The 23144-nt window shown below is 27.6% G+C and overlaps 1 protein-coding gene across 1 annotated transcript; it reads right to left on the bottom strand.

The window, feature by feature from the left end:
• Nucleotides 1–5739: 5739 nt before the first annotated feature.
• On the bottom strand, nt 5740–20008 carry Dera (deoxyribose-phosphate aldolase). Its single transcript, XM_067263515.1, has 8 exons — nt 19696–20008; nt 19533–19585; nt 18313–18407; nt 16318–16465; nt 12855–13085; nt 10568–10696; nt 6672–6784; nt 5740–6005 (listed from the first exon to the last, which is right to left on the bottom strand). The coding sequence occupies exons 2-8, from the start codon at nt 19561–19563 to the stop codon at nt 5799–5801; spliced, it is 954 nt and encodes a 317-aa protein (XP_067119616.1). The 5' UTR covers nt 19564–19585; nt 19696–20008; the 3' UTR covers nt 5740–5798.
• Nucleotides 20009–23144: the final 3136 nt, after the last annotated feature.

Genomic DNA, 23144 nt, shown 5'->3' on the forward strand with positions numbered 1-23144 from the left:
CTTCATGGAATTCTGGTGTTCTTACTATTGAGGCCAAGCAGAATCCAAGATTTACTGTTAGAAAATGTGTTAAAAAGCAGTAAACAATTCCGTTATCGATGACCATTAAAATGTATTATTATATAACTTGAAAAAGTTCCCCGAATTGACCGATAATTTCCTCGAAGTCCTCTGTAATTTAATCAACAATTAACGCGCAATATTAAACGTAAATGTTGGCAAATGAACATATTTAACGTTATATTTTTATATATTTTTCCATCACAGTCACATGTGCCAGGTGATAAGAGAAACTCGAAACTAAACCATATGGCGTGTGGGTTTTGCAGGTGGTCTAAAATGATCGAATGCAAACAAAAGATACGCGATTAGACTACAGTAAAACAATAAAAAAAAACATTTAAATTATCATTTAATACGGTAAAATGTGTAAATAAACAGACAACAGTTACGTTATATAGAAATATAAATCTCTATTCTATAAAAATGTTTGACAATTTATTGGTTCCTTCTGAAACTCCAGAATATTTAGTGATTGTTTGGGTTCTAAATTATAGAAATTGAACGTTTAGAAACTGGTGGACACGTTTTACAGTTGAAATACAATATCAAAATTAATTTACAAAACTTAATATATACGTTTATATAGACATTGTCAACACGAAAATTTGCTTCAATCATAATTTTAGTTTAAATTCTAAACATTAATCTTTTGAAAATGAAATTTTAAAAATTTTTAATGAGCTTTTCAGCTTGTATTTGAATTTTGAAGCTTGATTCCACTGATCAACTCATTAACTGTTTGAGCTTCCCAACCACTAAAACATTGTTGCCTACTTCAGATTCCTCCAAAAAACGTTCATTTGGTCGAAGTTGAGGCACTTTCATACCTTTGAATATAATTTTTCCCATAAATGGAGCTGAATTTCTTAACATATGTTTCGGCATTAACTGAGTTTCCATACTTGTGTTCGACCCTTAGGTGAAATGGCTCTTCTTAATCGACAATTTCACTATCCCTACAGTAATAATAACGAATGTTAGTAGTTTCATTACGAACGAGAGGATAGTAGCTGTCTATGGTAATGTCCTTTAAGTGACTTAAGCTCGTCTTCTCGACCTTTTCCTTTCCATTCTCTGGCATCGGCTGCCAGAATACTTAGGCCCTGATTTCCGTTTCAATAGCTTAATATATGTTCATCACAGGTATAGTTATATGTTCATCACACATTTAACATGTTTCGTGTTATATATTATGATAAATACTCATTTACTATATAATACAATGCTAAATTTCAGTTAACATACATCATACCAAGTACCACAGCCACTCAATGTGCCAAATACTCAGTTACCATACATATGCCATTTCAAATACTAGTATTATATAGTATGTGAATACCATATATCAAACATTCAAATTACCATGTGCTACGCCAAGTACTCAATTGCCAAGCGCGCAATTGTTAGCGATTGACTGCCAACGGGAAATATGGCACGTGTTCATGTATAGAGAAAAACCTCTATAAATAAACACTTCCTTCCTCCTGTCTGGACGAGTACTTTGTACGAGAAAAACGTATTCAATACTTAATAGAATCACTACTAATTATATAATGTGAATGGTACGTGAATCATAAGAAAAAACAATATGTCTATTATACACTATCCACCACATTTTAAGAGGAAGGAAGTGTTTATTTACATGAATTTCCTAACTTCTCGTGGGAATGAAAATCTATATTAAGATTCATTTTCCATACTTTTGAATGTACTTTTTATGATTTATTCCTCATAAACTTATCACTGGTAGAACAATAAAATTCAGTTTTATTATGGTCAAGACTACTTAAATTGTAAACGCAACCAAAATATTAAATAAGACTAAGAACAAGTACTAATGATATTTGAAAGAAGTCAGACAAACATTGTTTGATTTAAAAAATATTTATTAAAATGGTAACTTATACTCTGTATTTACTATAAGAAAATTATTGAATTCATAGCTTTGTGCCTATTAATCACGAACAATGGTAATTGATCCAAATAATGGCGTACATAGCATCTTGAATATACCACATTTGGTCGGATTCCTATATATTGAAGCATTCTGTATATATGATATATACAGAGTACTACGGTTCTAGTTTATATATAATGAGATATAAGTCACAGTATATCTTAACTCAAAATCTTAAAAATACAGAAACAAAAGAATTTTAAATGCTTGTGCTTGTGTAATCTATTAAGATAGTTCTTAACCTTGGAAATCATAACCTTGGATTGTTTTTTTACCCTTTCCGCCCTGTGGGTACTAAGACGTCCTTTTTCAAGTCCATCGTGGGTTCAGCCAGGTCCACGATGGGATGGCCGGGTGATGAGAAACAGAAACCCGACATATCCGGACCAAATTTCGGGGGTCTCTCAGCGAATCCGGGAGAGTTGACAACCTATATTAGATATAAAATCAACATATTCGTATTAAACTAGAATTCAATATTGAAATCTAATTCCAATATGTAAAACATTTCTTAGGAGGAGCCAGTTCCACTGTGGACAAAAAATTAACGCACTTCCTTGTAGAAACCGACATATTTTCACTCCGCCACTCATTACACGAACTTTTACTGAAATTTAAGTAATTCAATTTTAAATTTATTTCCTTCCACAATAATTTGCAGCAATTTAAATATTATTTACGAACCCTAGAAAATTTAAATTTTTTAACAGTATAATCAATTTAAATCTAGCTTCTAAGTACCCGCCTACGCCTATCATGGGACGAGGAAAGTATATTTATAATACAAATTATGAAAAGTAATGGCGATATGACATTATATTTACATTAATTTTTATTATAATTCTAGTTTATCATAAAAAGTTAAATTTTTTTGGTTGTTCAGATATAATTACGAACTGAAAACAGTAAAAAATCATATTTAAATCAATTCATTCTCATGAAAAATACACCTGTATCCAGTATTATTGAATAATAATTACATAAAATAGAAATCAGTTTTAAGACGATCACCATAAGTCGATTTTAAACGACTTATAATTCTATTACACAGTTCTATAAATGACTGCAGCGGTGTAGACAAAGTGTATTACGTATTATTGTCCATATACTTGATACTAAAATTCAAAATAATTTAATAAATTTTAACATTTTATTTTATACAAATTTGCTACGTATGCTTAAATATAGATGACAGATTTAGGTTAAGATATTTAAAAGCCTAGATTATTTTCTGGAAGAAATATTTTGCGGTTTGCTGTTTTTGTTTTATAGATAAAATGGATTGCATATTTACAGGGCAATCTAATGAATCATCGCTTGCAGCAGTTATTTAAATTATTGTATAATGATGTAATCCAATTTGATAAGTTAATTATAAATGACTTTATTAATTTTTTTTAAATTTGAATTTGTTACGATATTCAGTCTTTTCTTTTTCAAAAAATTACTGCGAAACATTGTTGTATTTCGTTAGGAGGAAGCAAAGAGCATCAAATTCCAAAAAATTTGGACATTTTGGAGCGAAACAAAAAATTCATTCACAATTTTTTTTCTAACGGTAAAGAGAAATACGTTTACGACAATCTTTCCCTATACAACCACATAACATTGGATCAGTCGTGCGATTTCTTTTTGAAGTCGGCAGCCTGGTTTACTTTAGTGTGTGGGACACATCTGATAGCCAATAAATTATTGAGTAACAGAGAACCATGTGACATCCATAGAAGAGGGTTGTGATATTTTAAAGTATCATATAAGCCAAGTTGAAAACAACCGATCTGTGTCAAAACATTTCTCTCTTGATGAATTTTAGTATCTCAGTTATTATTCCCCAATCCTTTTCTACATCATTTATTATCTACCGTTCAGATTGCTGAAAGAGAATAAATAAATCTTTGAAATTAACTCTATGTTTAACGCAATCTTTTTATTTTTTTTTATTTCAAAAGTAATGACTCTTTTGCAATGATATTGGAATTATTAGAATCGCTGTTAAAAAAAATAGACTAAAAGTAATGAAAATTATTATTCTATCTGATAAACCGAATCTAAATTTATGAAATTTGCATTCATTTCAGTTATATGCATGTATTCCCAACACAATACTTCAAACAAACACTATTGTATCCATGCCAAATATAATATGTTGCATTAAGCAACATTTGTTCTTAATGCAATTTAAAATATTAAATAAAAATGTCTAATGTGTATATTAAATCACAGTATCAAAAAGGAGGTATTATCCTTTCTAGCTGAAAGTACCATAATTTAAATAAAACACAACTATGCAATATACAATTACTGTAATGACTGTGGCATATAGATTGTAAAATAACAAATAATAAATCTGTGGTTAATGAGTATGTAAGCAACTAATTTCTGCACACCACTAATGAATATTTCTGCCCATGTTTAATATTTTTCAGGAAGATGTTGGATTTACTCCCATCGTTTTGCAACATCCATGTAGTTATGATCCATGGGAATTTTTATTACAAACTAGCTACATAACCGATTTATGCAAAAAGCAACGAATTATCTCTATTTTAAACATATTTTTTATAATTTAAATATCTTGAAAACATTAATAGACTTCTTAAAGCCAAGTTGAAAACAACTGATCTGTGTCAAAACATTTCTCTCTTGATGAATTTTAGTATCTTGGTTATTATTCAATCTTTTATTACAGTGGCAAACTTTATCGAAAATTATACAATTTTTCTGAAAAGACGGAGATTAATAAATCATTTAAATTTTAACTAAGAGAGTTAAAGACAAATTTAAGACTGTTTGCAGACTTTATGGTAACTGTAAGACAATTGCGATGAGCATAGAATTTGAATCTTTAAACTGTGGCTTTCCATAAAAATTTCATATTAAAAATAACTGAATTTTTAATATGAAATTTTTATGGAATACATTTTTATTTAATATTTAAAATAATTAGCAATAAAAAATATCTGGTGAGCAAAAGTTATTTGTTCATAGAATAATCAGTAAATCATTAAATTATTTACTTGATTAATATATATAATAGTTAATAAGAGTTTAATTTTTTCAAGGTTAGTCTTTGAAATTTATTTTAATAAAATTACTTAATTACTATTACAGTTAATTAATTAAATAACATTATATCATGTTATATATGTGTGTAAAATATCACAGATACTATAAGATTTATATGAAACTTTCACTAAATACTTACAATTTTCATTTATTTACTATACATTAAATTTTATATAAAATAAAATAAACATATTTTCTATAAAATTATATCAATATATAAAATACTGCACATAATGAATAATTTTTAAGTCTATTGTGAAATTATTCATAGGTTATTTACCCTGCTTTTAACTCATGTTTAAATAAATGTATTTATAAAATTAACAAGTGTTTTTTTAAAAAAATAAACCAATAACAACATGTTATTACCAGTAATACATAAATTTTGCTTTTTATTTTAATTATATGATGATAAACAATAACACCTGACATTTTTAGAATTTACTTTAAAGGGAAATTCCTAAAGAATTTAATACTTTTAACAAAATTATTTAATATTTTAATATATTTTATAATGAAAAAAAATATGCTTTATAGTAAAAGTATAAAATTAAATTTTTCAAAAGTTTTATTTTGTACAAAATCTCAAATACCAAATCTGATGGCAATATATTAAGAAAGTATATTTATTCTTAGAATTAAATTGCATTTTTTTTATAATATTGTAGATATATATATATTTACTTTCTTCTTTTGATCACTAAATGCAAATTCAACACAATGCAAATTCTGTATTGTCTGCATAATATCCCATCACACGATGGAAGATCTGTTTCTCAATGTCTCCCAATAATGCTGAGGCACCAATACGAAACAGATCTGGTTGGAGCCAGTCATTCCCAAGTGTCTCTTTCATCAGGAATTGCCAATTTAATACATCTTTGGATGTTCGAATCCCTCCTGCTGGCTTGAATCCAACCTAAATGTTTTAACACAGAAATAATGTAAATAAATTAGTTATATACATGTTTATTTACATTTTATTTTAAAACATTGAATGTATTTTTGAAAATAAAAATTCATGCACCTGAATTTCAAGATTAAAAATGTAGGAATAGTGATAGATTAATGACTTTATATAAAAGATAGCAAACAATGATTAGAGTTAAACTCTCAATTTATTTGTAAAATCTAAAATCTCTAACTATAATCAATATTTACTATCTTTTACATAAAATGATTTCCCAAAATGTTACTATACTAGATTTGGTTGCATTTGGACTGCTAAATATTTTTCTAGACAGCATTAAATGGGCATACTTAAATTATGATCACTTGGTATTTTTAAACATTATTTTCTTAAATTTGCCTATCATAATTATTGTTCATATAATTAAAATTTTAATAGCAATTAACAATGTTAATGACTTTTATCATATTTTAAATTATTAAAAGTTGTTTCTGATTCTCTACACTGTGAATTTGAATCCTGTCTTAAGCATGGGATGGGTGTTTCCATTTGTCAGAGGGTACTGATTATTTGGAAGTAAGGAAGGGGAGAGAGAGATTGAGAGAGAACTTTAACTATGCATTATGTAGCTGAATTAAAATAATGATGATGATAATAAAATAAATCAACAAAGACCTTTATCCCAGTTAATTCATAATAATCTTTAATTGCACGAGTCATCACTATTCCAACAGGCAGAGTTGCATTAACAGTTTCTTTTCCTGTCGAAGTCTTAATAAAGTCAGCACCTAAAATAAGACAGATTTTAATATAAAGTATGGTAATAAAAATAATATGTACCTGTTGATTTTGTTTGAATAAGTTTGAATAGGCAATTATTCTTTTTATAACATCAATAAAAAAGACAGCATTTTTACAGTCTGTCACTAAGGCAAAAAAAATTGGCCATCTTTAGGCAAGTGCCTAAAGTAACTAGGAGATGAGTTCATTCTGTGAAATATTCTGAAATCTGTTAGATCATGTAAAACAATTCAGCTATTGGTTACTGACAATAAGGTTGTTATTTCCTGGAAACAATAATGAATCTAAGTTAAGCAAAATTTATAGGTGAAGAAATGAAAATTCCTAACAATAATAATTCAAAAGAATGTATGATAAAATTGATTGACATTTTATTGATTATGTTTAATATCAGTATATAATCTACAATATCTGCAACAAAACAACTATATACAAATACTTTTAGTATGTTGAGGTATTTTATTTATTTGTTAATTTTTATCAAATGAAATCATTACACTGACAAGCAAGACTGTACTTAATATTCTTCCTATATATTTCATTGATTTTTCCTATATGCAATATATCCATGCAATGTGCATATATACTTAATATTTAAGAAGATCCATTCATGAGTATTCATTAGCACTTTATAAAAGTGTCATTAAGCAGAGAGTTTTAACAAGATTTGGCTGTTTGCTGTCCTTTCTCTATCTATATACAATCACAGGCCCTATATATAATTTAATGATAAACAGATTTAATAACAGTTATATAATGTATGAAAAATATCTTTCATTTACTTAGTAAAAGCTCTGTAACTAAAAAATTATATTTAAGAAAAAACTTATATGAAAGACATGGAATATTGAAATTTATCCAAGAGTACACAAAGATGTATATACGATATGTGTTCCTGTGTAAAAATTCAAGTAAATAAAATCTCTCATGCTCAAAATATAAGTCAAACAATAAAAGCTTGTATAAAATAATCATACCAGAAATTTCATGCAAATAAAATAAAACTGCTTCAGGCATTGATGAGATTTTTATAATTTTATATAGTCAGACCTGTCTCAAACCAAAAGTTTTGAACTGAAATTTTTGAGGTGTGAAAAAAATTTTGTAGAAAATAATTGACATTTTTTAAAATTTCAAATATTGATTAATTTAATGACATTTAAAAAACATTAAATTATATAAAATTAAATTTAACTAACTAACAAATAAAAGAAAATCTGTTTATATAAAAAAAATTTAATATATATGTTTTCTTTAAAGATAAAGTGCAATTATTTTTAATTATGCTTAAAAATAAAACATTTTTACTATAATCTTCTAATCTTTTGATTGCTGCTGGAAATTAATATTTTTTCTGCTTTCATCAATTCAAAATTACGAACACCTTCTGGTTTATAGCTTAATATCTATTTATATAACTTTTTATAATTTATCCTTCCTTATAATTATCAATATTAGAATTAGATGTAAATGCAGTTTAATTTGTTTAAATGATGATGTTGCTTAAAACTATGAAGCCATCATGAGAAAATGTTATGCTTTAATGTTCAGTTTTCTTGGTAAGTTTTTCCCTCCTTTCAATGATCATTAAGTCATTAATTAATTAGTGACTTACTACTTAATTAATTTAATTATAAACTAATTAATTGCTTTAGAAAAATGAAAATTTAATAATTACAAGTAATTGTTAAACTTTCATCTTTCTAAAACTGTCCTGAGATGAAAGCTGCTTATTTTTAAATCATCAATAAATTGTTTCAAACTTCATATAGAAAGATAGAAAAAAAGCTGAGAATTTAAATTCTTTGATTGTTCAAACTGCAAGTTCTTTGTGATTGAGATTCAATTCAGACATGTGCTTCTGCTAAAGTAATCTTTTTTGATCCTAAGATAACAATACTACTTTCATTGTTGTATTATATAATAGAGAACAAGTATGGCAATTGATCAATGATCCCTAAGATTTATACATTTTTGGATTTAAGGGACTTTGAAACATCAAGAAGTGAAAAAAAATTTGGGAGTTATTTCTTTATGTATGGATGTTAGTGTGTGTGTGTGGCTGGAGGGAGGAATGATTTTGTTCACCCACTTTGAAGCTTTAATAACTCCTGTATCTTTTGTCAAAAATTTCTGAAATTTTGTAGGGAGGTTTGTATATTAGGGGAATTGATGCTATTAAATTTTGGTGGTTAAATGTCAAGGGATCTAGAGAAATGTCAATGGGAAATAGAGGGGAGTTATATATCATTTACAATGTTTTATAAAACTCATCCCTACCTCAAAATTTATCCTTTTGACATTTTATAGTAATTAACTATATAAAAAAATATAACAGATGGCACCACATGATGTTTTAATTGTTGTTGCTGAGAAAGTTAGGCAACTCATTGCTGAATTTCATATGTATGCAATATGTTTTTCATCTGTTACCCAAAAGCAAAAAGCTTTATCTTCAAAACAACTGAAAATCAAGTTGCACATTTATCTTTTAATCGATAAATGAGCAACTTGGAAAGTGCATGCAAGTGCAAGTATATATCTATTAAAGAACACTAATAAAGCATGAAGCCTAATTTGTATCCTTTATCAAAACTGCCCAATATTGTATGAAAAATGTTCTATAAGGGACTATCCATAAATTACATCTGCATTTTCTTTGAAAGTTTTAGTCTCTCATTCACCTTGTCCCAGTTTGTCCATGTTTCTGTAACTCCCTCCTTTCTTCAGACATCCAACAAAACTTAACTCCCCTTAAAACCTTTATTACTTTATGAATGATTGATACTATAAGTAGAAACAAAACATACAAGAAAGTTTGAAATAAATATAATAAAATGCATAAACTGTACAAAATTTAATGAAATAGAATAGACATCCATAGTAGCTCAATCCCTCCACTATCCTAGTACAACAACTTTGTCCAAGTTATCATAACCTCCTTCCCCTTCCAGTGTGGATGTCATTTATGGATACCCCCTAATAATTACAAAACATTTTTCATGAAGAATATTGGGAAATGGAGATAGAGCCTTTTGCTTTTGAACATTAAATCTTTCTTTTCCATATCTGAAGTGTAGTAGCCTAATTAGTTACAAAGATGTTTTATAAATAAAATGCTAAAAATATATTTATAGTCATACTAAGACAATCCTTATGTTCTTATAAATAAAACTAAAACTAACCCATTTCATGATGACTGGTGGTGTCATCAAGTGTGACTTTATACTTTTCAGAGGTGTGATTTTTGTAAAATTGATTAATAAAGAACCTAAATTGGGACTGGCCAGTTTAAGACAAAGCATGACTTTACAAAGAGTAACTTCAGACAGGTCAGATTATATAAATATATACAAAGTTTATTTTTTAATCTTCATACATTTATGTTATCAACTATTATAGCATATCAACATTTATAACCGTAAACTGAAACAGACCAAATACATTTAAAGACTTTTTGCATTTCATCAAAAATTATTCTTTGATTTAAAACTATTTTATCTCTGAAATTAGTTCAGATAAAATGAAAAATACCTTATATTAGATAGGAAATAATGTTTACAAAATACAAATATGAAATTTTGTGAAAAATCTCTACATAATAGTACAATATCAATAATATGCATTATTTGATTATACTGGATTTATTATAAAAAATTAAACTCTCTCACAATAGGATGATTGCATAAATTAAATTGAAAAATTTTACTTTTGTGATTACAAAAATTATAACAAGTATAAAATTTATTTTAAATCTATTAAAAACTTACCAGCCATCATACAAATCATACTTGCAATATATATATTTGAAAAAGTTCCCAGTTCTCCTGTAGCAAGAATTGTCTTTAAATGAGCATCTCCACAAGCATTTTTCATTAGTTTAATCTCATTATAAATTCCTAAAATAATTTATAAAAAAAGAAAATTAAGTATCAGATCTTTTAATTTTTTTCTTACGAGTCAGTCAATGTAAAAATAAACTCAGATTTTTCTTATAAAATGCATTATTATAAAAATTGATGTTTTCAGCAATTTCAATCATCTTCAAGTTCTATTGTTTCAATATAAAAACAAGTTTAAAACCTTTTTGAACTTGTTCTTATACTACACAACACAATTAGAATGAGAGAATGTGCAAAAAGTAATTGAAATTGCCTAAAATATTTGCTCATATAATAAAATACATCTTAAAATAAGTCATTCCATTTTCAGAGGACTCAAACAATCTAAAAAAATGAATAAATAAAATAAATTCAAACTTTTTGACTTGACTCAGAAACTAATAAATTATATTAGTAATTTAAAAGGAACAACTGCTAATTGCATTTTTTAAAAAGGCAAATAATTTGTGTATGTCTTCTAATTAAAAATAGTTTTTTTATAATTAATTATGCTTCTGTCCTTAATACAATTGTAAATTATTTGCAATACAAATTATCTTTATATCTTCTCAATCATAATTCATATAATAAGTTTTATTAATATACATCCTAGTAAACGATAATAATTTACAATAGTTGTTTGATAGTAAACCAGATGAAAATTACAAAAAAGTTTAACTTTTTAAATTTTATGCAATGCCAGAAGGATCTTTTTTACCAAATCACATGCGTAGATAGGAAAGAACCTTAAAAGATATTGGTTCTGATATGTATTTTTGTGCTCTTAAGGTATTAAAATTGGACAAACTGTACAGACTGCAATTTACTTAATTGTGCATGTCTTCTATGAATATTTTTCCAGAAAATCAGCCCAAACCAGTATCGAACTTAAAGTTTTATTTAGTCTTTTACCAAGTTCAATAGTGGTTTATGTCAGGTATTTTTTTTGGAAAGCTATTATCAGTTGTTCCTATTACTTTGTTCTTCTATTAGTTGTTCCTATTATAATTCCATTTTGTCCCCCTTCTTAATATTTAAATTCAAAAACTAAGCTGTTAAATAAAACAATTGACATATAAACTATTCTAAATGTTGAAAATTGAATGAAAATATGATGGAAGAATGGAAGAATCTAATAAAATCAAATTCATTGAATTCTTTTATGAAATTGGAAATAATATATTTTAAATACATTAATTTAAGTGTCTTAATAATGTTTAACAGTTTATCTAAAATATATTATAAAATATAAAATTATAATAATGCTAATAGAAATGAACTATATCAAAAGTGAAAAAGTATAGGAAAAAAATCACATTCAGTATATGAAAACAAGAAAATTATTATAATAAGAATACAAAGGTAATATCAGAAATAGTTTAGAAATTCTACAAAAAAAAAAAAAAACTACTTTAACTACTCTTGAAAATTTTTCAGAGTCATAAGACAGTCATAGAATGACATGATAAAATCAAACAGTTGAGTAGATAATCATTTTTTACAACTTATTCAAAGATGCAGAGACTGGTTAAACTAGAGGAATTTAATTTGGATGATTATTTGAGATGATCCAACAGCCTTCAAAGACCATTAAATACAAACCAAACACACATTTGACATTGGATTTAAACATTTTTGATGTCAAATGTGTGCATGACTTTTTTTAATTCTTATTCCAAAGTGTTATTGAAAGATTTGAAATGTTGAATTAACTGAAAATACATCAAATTTTGCTTTACTTAGGGTAAACAATTAACAAATATAGTCATAAACAAGTATGGTTTGAATATTTTCCAATTACCATCTTCCAGAATGAATACAAATAAAAAGAAAGCAGTATGTAATTATCATGGAAACAGAATAATTAAAAAATAATCTATTCATTTTACATAAAAAGAATAATCTTCAATAAACAAAAAACTTAAAGCAAAAAAAGCAATTGTATTGTTTTTATTTGTTAGTGATTCATATAGTCATAACCATAAGGCAATAATTTAATAATTTATATACGTATAATGTAATATTATTACAGTGTCATTACAATGGGTATTTCCATAGATTCTGATAGTTTCAGTATATCATAATGTGTTCTTTTAGCTTAAATGGTGAAAAAGAATAGACAGAATGTGAAATAAAGTATGTATTCTACTTATAAAGACTATAAATACAAATATACCTTTCCAATTCCCAGTAAGTGCATATGAACGATTAATAACTACATCTATTTCTGATGCACCATTATCTATGGCTGATTTTATTTCTTCTAGTCTTGTATTTAATAAATATTGTCCACTTGGAAATCCTGTTGCAACTGATGCAATTGGAATTTCTACCCCTAATGATTTCAATGTTTCATAAGCATCATGTACTCTTGCAGGATAAACACAGACAGCAGCAACTGATATATCTATAAAGAAAGTTAAGATCAATTATTAAATAATTTTACAATAAGTAAAAGAGAATTAGAGAATATTTTATATTTCATTTTATTATATTCACATGAATACAATTTCCATTTAAGATCGAATACTTTATAGAATTGAAGCAATTTCATTTTATTTATTACATACAATATTCTATTTAAATCTCAATACTTCTAAAATGAGAAGGAAAATAAATTTTTAATTTTAGTGTTATTTACTTAGTAATACTGTTTCTGAACAAATCATAGTTTTGAATTTATTCCTTTCCATGAAAAAGAATGAAATGATTTATTCTATTTATTCAAACTATTAGTTTTCAGTGGTATGTGTGCAAGAACCTTGACAAGCACACACGAGGTCCATTTTATATAAGTTCATATAATGTAAATCTATATCACACAATACTCGATACTATACAATAGCAATGGCCAAACAAATTATCACAATCTATTGATTGATTTTGGTCAGTTAGTTTGCCAATCACCTTAATAATGATTAATTGTTAATATCATTCAAAATAGGAGGTATGTGAGCATGTTATGTGAATAAGATGTCTTATTCACAGCTAGTACTGTGTACAGTCATCTCGCAGTATCTACGAGAAATTAATTCCAGGACCCCTTGTGGTTACTAATATCTGTGTATGCACAAGTCCCTTATATAAAATGGCATAGGATTTGCAAATATAACCTGTCGCATTCTCCTATATACTTTAAATCATTTCTAAATTAATAAGATTATATATCTTAATCTCCAGATTAATAATACTGAATACAATGCAAATACTATGTAAATAGTTATTATATTGCATGTTTAGGAAACATTGTCAAGAAAAAGTCTATACTTGTTCAGGATGGGCATATGAGTCAGGAAACAAGGAAGCAACTGCCCTCCCAAATTTGGACAAAATAATGAAGAAAATTCAAGAAAAGCAAGAACAAAACAAACCAGAAAGAGAAATCAAAAAGGTTAACAAATTATCACAGATGGAAAATTAAAGATTAAAGACAGTCTATCAAAACAGTCACCTTTTTATTTACTGTCATATTTTGACAGACTGTCTTCAATTTTGATTAATTAATATAAAAATTACCATCTAGTGAATTTTGTACAAATCAATTCTCTCTACCTCCTTAACCAGTGTCACCATGCATCTATGATCTTTAGTACCTACAGATACACTTATCATAGAGCTAACCAGGGGCGTAGCTACCGTGGAGCAGTTGGAGCAAACTGCTCCAGGCACACGAATCATGAGGGCGCCAAGTTAGAAAGGGCGAAATAAAAACTTGTAAAAACATTTGTAAAAACTTTTGGATTTGATAATTAATCAATTAACGATTAGATTTGAATTCGAACGATTAGATTCGACAATTATGTATGTACGTACACTTTTCAAGTGCTTATCGCCTGCATATCTTGTCGCGTCATCTGAAAAATATTCTGGAACAATCAGAATTGTTACAATCGCCATATCCCTTCAACATTTGCCTAGTTTTGGATCTCAACTGCTTCGATTTAAAATGTGTTTTTATAGTCAGGTAAAAGAAATTACTTCTATACGCAAAATTGCTGAACTACTTTTATTTCACACTGCAGCCTCAATTACGTTCTCCGACATTATTGCAGCATATCTCATTTTTTTAACTTTATGGGCAACCACAACAACAGCAAAACGAAGTTTTTCAAAACTAAAATTAATCAAAACTTATTTAAGAAGTATGTCACAAAACCGTCTTAACTCTGATTACTATATCCAAGGATGGATCTACATAGGGACTAATAGGGCTTAAGCCCTGGGCCCCCAAGTGTCAAGGGCACACAAAAATTGAATTATCATCATAAATTTTTAATACTTTTTCATTAACAATGCACATTTATCATATAGTAAAAAATAGTTAATATTAATAATAATATAATAATGATAATTTATAGTATTATTTGTATTAACAAAAAATGGGTCCCCATTGGAATTCAATAAGCCCTAGGCCCTGAAAAATCTAGATCTGCCCTGACTACATCAACTGAAAAAACAAAAGCTTGTCAACTTGATCTGAAGAAAGTGACTGGCTGATTTGCAAATGAAAAAGCGAGAAAACAATTTTGAAGTTTTCTTATGTTAGTGTGTTTTTAAATTAAATGTTCAAAATAAATTTTGCGAGCCTCCGAGGAACAAGGGGCACACCGGTTCTACTTGCTCCAGGGTGCTGATTATGTAGCTACACCACTGGACCTAACTATATAGTACATGACAGCAACAATGTAACATTTTCAATACTTAGATTGCTTTTGCTTAATACATAAGGAAAGAGGAATACATACAATAAAACACAGAATTAAAATACAAGCAAATTCAAGTTTTGCTTTTTGGAATATTCTGAATTTTTTCCAAAATATTTTCAATCTGCAGATACAGAGGGCTAATGGTATAAAAAACTATTCTATAATTTTATACTATAAATTTAAGTACAAAAGTACGCTATATAAGTGAGGTACAAATGCAAGCATGTTTTAAATGTTTATAACCAATGAATATTTAAAATAATGCCTGCACTTTTGCCTCACTAACTATGAAACTTTTTTATGTAAGTTATTGCAAGATATAGTGTGTCATGCATCAAACATGCAATAAAACAGTTATAGAAAAAAAAATTATATGTATAATTTGTACAGACACACCTATCATAGAACTAACTAAATAATTCATGATAGCAATAATATAACACAACATAATTGAAAGAAATTAATTCTTAATAAAGAAATTTCAATTTTCTAGGACTTATTCCTTTGTTTACTTGTTTAATTATTACATTATGTATGTTATAGATGCAAGATTGTAAAAAAGTTTTCTAATCTGGAATGGATCACAGTGTCTAAAAGTTTGGTGAAAAGTAATAAATCTAGGAATAAAAATTTAAAATTAAATAATTCTCAAAATTTTATAAATTTATTAAAGTGTATGTAGTGCCCAATATCACTAGCATTGCATCACTAGAGTTCAAATTGAGAATGAAAAGTTTTCAAACAGAATTTAAAGAGGAGGAAAAACTTGGATCTTCAATTTATATGAGAATTGTTTTGCATTGAGGGTATTGATAAATGGTGTTCTAGAGTTACAAAGTTTATTCTATAAAATTATAGAATATTTTATTACATGTATTTTGGCCAGAAATAAATATACCATATATACATTACAGTGTATTTATAAAAACTTACTTCTGTTATCCATATTAATTTTTTTCAGCACATTGTGACAAATAGGATTTACAGCCTTATGACAGAGTCGTTGAACATTAGAAAAAGTGTCATCACTATTTAACGTTGTCAAATCAATACATGTGACGGCTTTTAGTAGCCATGCAATCTATTTTATAAAATAAAGCAATAACATTTAAGAATACAATAATATTGCAATAATATATGTGTATTGTTTAAAGATAAATATTTTTAATTTATGAAAAAAAAAATGACTACATTAAATGCTGAAGCATTAAATGTATCGCCCTGTTATTTTCAGGAATCTGGTTCAAATCTGGATCAAAACTTTTCATGAAAAGTTTTATTTAAATGTGTTGAACTATTTTTCTCATTCCCTATATTTCTCATTTTTTAGCTGGTTCTAACTCATTATGAATATAATAAAAATCATCCTTTTAAGGTTCAGAAAAGTAAAAAAATTATAATAGAATATTAACTTTACTTCAAAATTACCTACTTTAATAACTGAATTAATTTTTAACATTGCAAATTAATTCTACGGTATACAGCAATTTTAGTAATCATACAATTTAGTAATTATATAATGTGTAATTTTATAGTTATAAAATTTATTGTGGAAGTTGAAGTGACTTTGATAATATGCATCACACATAGATACAGATATCAGACTTTATTTCAGTAAAATCCAGTATTTACTGAAACATAAAACTATTTTAATTTCCATTTGATCAGGATAATTTAAACTTATTATATAATTTTTGTCTTTGCATTTTTTGATAAACAACATTCATCTCAGGCTAGACAGGTTTAATAAATGAGATTGATCAGCATTCGGGTCAATCTGTGTAAATATTGAGGGGATGGGCCAATTACAATGGTTAAGAAAAATTTCTCATTGTTGGGTTTTGAATAGATATACAAAATATGATGTATTTGTTGTGTGCAGTACTTGTTTCTACTTTTAATTTTTGTAGTATGCTATAAAATAAAAATACATTGGGGAAAATTGCTGATATAAAAACACTGTCCCCTCTGTCCTGTATGGATCAATGCCCATGTTGATCAACATAAGTGAAAAATAATAATTTGGGTCAGGCATTAATTTCCTTACAATAAACTGTAGACCAGATTGGACCATAGATTCCTCACAATAGTATGATGTCATACTGTATAGCATTCATGTCAATTTATATACATTTTATTAAATAAATGCTTTTAATCATTATTTTTAATTTAAAGCACTTTGCTAATATAAAATAAAATGTTTTAAAATTTACATTTATGAGATAATGAAGCAATATTAATACAATGTAAATCAAATCATAAGTATATTTCATCAAGTATCAGAAAAATTTAAATATTAAATCTCAGTTAAAAGCTTTAGGTGTTTATTCAAAAGAACAAAAAAGAGAGTTAGCACACAACATTACCATAAAACAAGGCAGTTTTTCTATAATTAAACAATCTCAGTTGTTTAAATATAGATGAACTGCTAATCTATCCAATTCAGCAAATACATGGTTAATTAATTCAAAATAATTATTGGAAAACCAAATCATCTTAATTTTCACTTTTATAATACATTATATTACTGTTTCTCAAATTATCTGATACATCAGCAGTTTTTTCCAATACACAAGTAATTGGTGTCATAATATCTATTTTTATAGATACATAGCTTAAATAAATGAAACAATACAATATGAAAGAAAAGATTTGTGAATAGAAAGGCTGATAGGAGTATCATAATGAAGTAAAGAATCCTGAAAAATGAATATAGCTCACACATGCTCATCTTAGATTTTTCTATAAACTCACTACAGAGTAGCAATGGACCTAGATTAAAGCTACACAAAATAATATTAGATAATAAATAATTATTTAAAATTGCAATTAAATCATAATAATAAAATTTATTTCCATTATGCATATTTTCATTATTTTATTTATACAAAAATTTAAAACAAAGAGAACAAATTAAATACTACTTACTTCATAATTCTTCTTAACAGTTCTTCTTGTAGAAAGTGCATGTGCTTGTTGCTTTACTGCCAAATGATTAATAGGTTTAGTAGCTAAACCAATATCTACAAGATATTTTATAGAAAAATTATATTCGACTTTTTCAATTTTAAATAAACATAATATTACATTTTGACATTTTTAACTTCAATATTTTTGTGAAATAGAATGATAATATTAAAAAGATTTTAAATTAGCCAAAATCTTGATACATATTCCTCATCAAACTATTATTAAAATATTTTAAATTACATTTTCAGAATTTGTTATGGTGATTATTATTACAGTAATATTTAAAGAAAAATTCCATTTAGAATAATTAATTATAAATAACTGAATTTAATAAAATATTATTGTAAGTTCTGATTACTAAAGAAATTTATAAATGTAATATTCTTTAATTTGCAAAAATTTTCATTTAAAATAATGAAATTCTGTCTGCATTAAAATCTATTGCTTATTAAAATTACACTCTCAACTATACTTGAGTTTAGTTATTAAAAATATTTCAATGAAGTGGGAATCTATTTAAAAAAAACAAACAAGTTTTCTAGTTAAAATTATCCACGTAATCCATGTTAAAACAATCCGGTTAAAGAAAAATGCATTTTAATGTTACTCCAAAGTTTTTAGAACATTCCTCTTCAGTTTCTCCAGGCTATTTTTTAATATATTCAAACATTAGAAATGCATTTTTCTTTAACTGGATTGTTTTAGCACAGATTACAAGGATAATTTTAACTAGAAAAACTTGTTTGTTTTTTAAATAGAAGATTCCCACTTAATTGAAAGAATTTTATAAATAAACTAAAATATAATTGAGAGTGTAATTTTAATTATAATTAAGAAAATTGTTGCAACAAAGATTAGAATCTAATGCTATTGTTTCTGAAAAACACAAAGATTTGAATTTCTAAATATATAGGTTGTTTGAGTCTCTCATCAGACTTCATATAATGTTTGCTTTTTAGCTGACAATCAGAATTATCAGACTATCATTTCTCCCCTTTTGGTCTATTATATCACAAATTGATAGTACATAATTCTTTAAAAATTTCTTTTTCTTAGTTAATAATTAATTAAGTAATTAAGAAAAAAAATTTATTACATAAATACTTAATTACTTATATAATTCAATACCCATTAATAAATTTATTACTTTCTATTAAAATTATTTATAGTTCTCTTACCAAATTCAATTCCAGTATTTTTTCCTCTCATCTTCGTATTAAAAATATATTATCTGAAGTTTAAAAATAAATACATTATAGTATTATTATTAAATATAATATTAAACTTATATATAATTTATAGATAACAGCTTTTTTTTATAATGATTCTGTATAGTATAACTAAAGAAGCAAACTCCTCCTCCCTCCTTTTTAGCACTCTTAGTCCCACTATCCCCAGGGTCACAGTATTTTTTTATTTGGCTTCATTTTACAGCTAGTTCTTTCTGTTACCAACTCTCCCTCTTTTAATCCAGACTTGGGACTGATCTGAGTCACCAGATTGTGAATGGGGTCTAAACAACAACACCTGTTAAAAGTTACCAGTACATTTGCTCCCTTTCATTCTTGACAAATTTTAATTTTTTCCATCTTCTTCTGATCATCATCTTCCATGTTAATAGTTAGACATCATTAAAGTAGTCCCAAAAGCTGTTTTTAGGTCTTTGACTGTTATAAGAGAGAATTGAAAACATAATTTCTGCCCAAAGAAAATTATTACATGTTAATTCTAGACCTTGAGAGGAATTGTTCATTGATTATGTTCAATAGTGGATCCAGAAATCTTTAGAAATGGATGCAAGAAGGAAAAAATATACCTTATAAAATTTTTACTGCCCAAATTACCCAGCTTTACTTGAAAAAACCCCAAAAGAGCAAATTTACAGGATGTGTAGTGTATAGGGGGCATATTTGAGGGTGGATTTAGAGGGTGGAGGATGCAGCTGTGCTCTATGCAGTCCCCATAAATCTGTCCTTGATTATGTCACATTCTCTAATTGAGAAATCCAAGACAATCTCATGCATAGAAATGTTTTGTCATTCTATCAAAAACTTTGAGTTCTATACCTGTATTTAGTAAAAGTTGCATTTAGATAATTTATATATATTCTAATATAGAAAAATGATCTAAAGCTAACTTCTAATGAAATATTTACATGGATGGTTATAATCTGTGTAAAATTCCAAGAAGTTTTATATAATGCATAATATAATTATAATTAATATATTATATTATATAAATGCATGAGAAAAAATGTAATCTTTCTCAATAAAAACACAAAATACATTATTAAATTTAAAAAATAATCAAATCAAATAAAATTAATATATATTTACATATATTTTTTAATAATTTCCTATTCAAAATTCAGTCACGTGCTTCTATCTAAAAAAATGAATCGAGTTCTTATCAATTTTCTGATTTATCAAACACGTCATCATTTATTCAAAATACGTTACTTTTACCACATTTAAAGTTAAAAAAGTAATTATCATTATTATTAATTTATTTTATAATTGCAAAATTTAAAAAGAATTAATAATAAAATATCGACGAAAGCGGTAGGAATAATTAATAATTTACTCAATAGATGGCGTACATAAAGCCGACTAAACATCGTTAAATTATTGATTTATTATGAAAACGCACTCGTTAATTAATAATTAATTTGGTTTTAAAAAATGCATTCTAATCATAATAGGGTGTACTATAGATTACTCCCTATGGAATTTCAGGACTTTGATTATATATTTGAACTCAGGGGACCGAGACGAGTTCAACGGTACCCTATTTTTGGACCGGAGACGAAAAATAAAAAAGTTATCACACTTTTTAAGTTACCATACTTTTTTAATGCTCTCATGCAGACGTCACCATAGTTGCTAGTATTGCCATCTTGCGGTAAAGTCTGCAAACCGTGACGTCGGACTACAGTCATCTCCCGGAGGGTTAAACACGCGATACGAGAGCGGAGAGAGCGACGCGACTTCCGATCATCGCGCGATCGCCATTTCGGTTAATGTTACCTTTTTTTTTTTTTTTTTTTTTGTGGTTTTAGGCCCTTTACCGCTCTTAGAGCACAAAAAGGCCAGGTTAATGTTACTTATGGCAGCCCGACAGTCGGCCCCGACTGACCTCTCGTATGGGAGCCACCACACGCCGCCATGTGCTAAACTAGTGATCGATTCACGGTAGTTCTTGAACAAAGTAAAAAAGGGGGAAAACGTCTACTAAAGGCAATTTTAACGGCAAGCGCGCGACTCCCGATCGCGATAGCGAGGCCGACTTAGCGGAGAGCGACGCGACTCCCTATCATCGCGCGATCGCCGGAAAAACGTATGATAACTTTTTTTTCGTCTCCGGTCCAAAAGTAGAGTATCGTTGAACTCGTCTCGGTCCCGAGTTCAGATATATACCCAAACACACGAAATTCCGTAGGGAGTAATCTATAGTATACCCTAATAAGAATATAAAAACAAAAATATTTGAGTTTTTATATGAAATTATGTCATTGAAATTTTTCACTCATACATTCAACGCATGATTTTATACGCAGGAAAATAGACCCCGAGTGCAAGTTACTCGTGCGCCGCCCTGGTAGCAAATAGTGAAAACTGCTTAAGCGACCACCTGTATTCGACGGGCACGTCAAAACGGGCAAAACTTTCTGGCACGGAATAGTTTATACATAGAGTCTTCGTATAAGTTACCTGTATTAACCGATACCGTGCAATTAGGGAAAGGGTGGGCAACCTTTGGTACACTACAAACGTGGCAAGCTGACTTTTTTCCGGCGCGCAACCAGGGCTTACCTTAGAAAATAAATGTCCAACATATTTTTAATACAGGATGTTCCGCTCGAAAGTACCCGATTTTAATTCGCCGTAAAAATGAATGGTTTAAGATATATAAAAGTAGCAAGCATGAGAACAAGTGGCATCTGTTGGGAAAAGTTTTTTCAACAGATGTCAGGTTTCTAAAGTGTGTATATATTATATATATATATATATATCAGCGGCGTAGCGTGAGTGTCAGCCGCCCGGGGCGGAGGAAAATTTCGCCGCCCCTTATTCAGGTATTTTTACAAGATATTATTTATTGTGAAATTTTGCCGACCCTATAAGTGCCGCCCGGGGCGGGCCGCCCCTGCCACCCCCACTACGCTACGCCGTATATATATATATATATATATAGTATATATATGTGTATGTGTGTGTGTGTGTGTGTTGTGTGTGTGTGTGTGTGTGTGTGTGTGTGTGAATTTTTGATTATTTAAAAAAGGTTCTCTCAATACTTCAAAAATTTCGGTTGGCACGTGAGAAAATTTTGCATCAGATTCAGCAATTTTGGTATGCACAGTTAAAAAGGTTGCCCACCGGACTAGAAGCTGTTATTCCAAAACATTGTAATGAAAATGTTTGAATTGAATTTTTTTTTTCTATTTATTTAAGTTTTCTAAGAAATTTTGTGATTGTTTTTAAATTATTTTAATAGAAAATTAATAGAAAAAAATATATAATTTTATGAATTGTTACACGAAGTTAAAACGTTTTTAAAACATTAAATATATTTTTGATTAGCTTCTAGTATTTCTTCTGTATATATTGATTTAAATGTTTACAATATTTATTCTTTTTTTGAAGAACATTATCTTTATTGTTACTTTATCAGTATTCTCAATGATCATCTCTACTTTTTTCAAAAACTTGAATCCATTTAAAAATGTATGTGTTTTTAATTTTTTCATTTCTATAATTACAACAGCAAAAAAACCAAACAATATTGATGAA

The sequence above is a fragment of the Centruroides vittatus genome, unplaced genomic scaffold (assembly GCF_030686945.1).
Source record: "Centruroides vittatus isolate TY-2023 unplaced genomic scaffold, ASM3068694v2 contig_1777, whole genome shotgun sequence".
In the NCBI taxonomy this organism is placed as follows: domain Eukaryota; kingdom Metazoa; phylum Arthropoda; class Arachnida; order Scorpiones; family Buthidae; genus Centruroides; species Centruroides vittatus.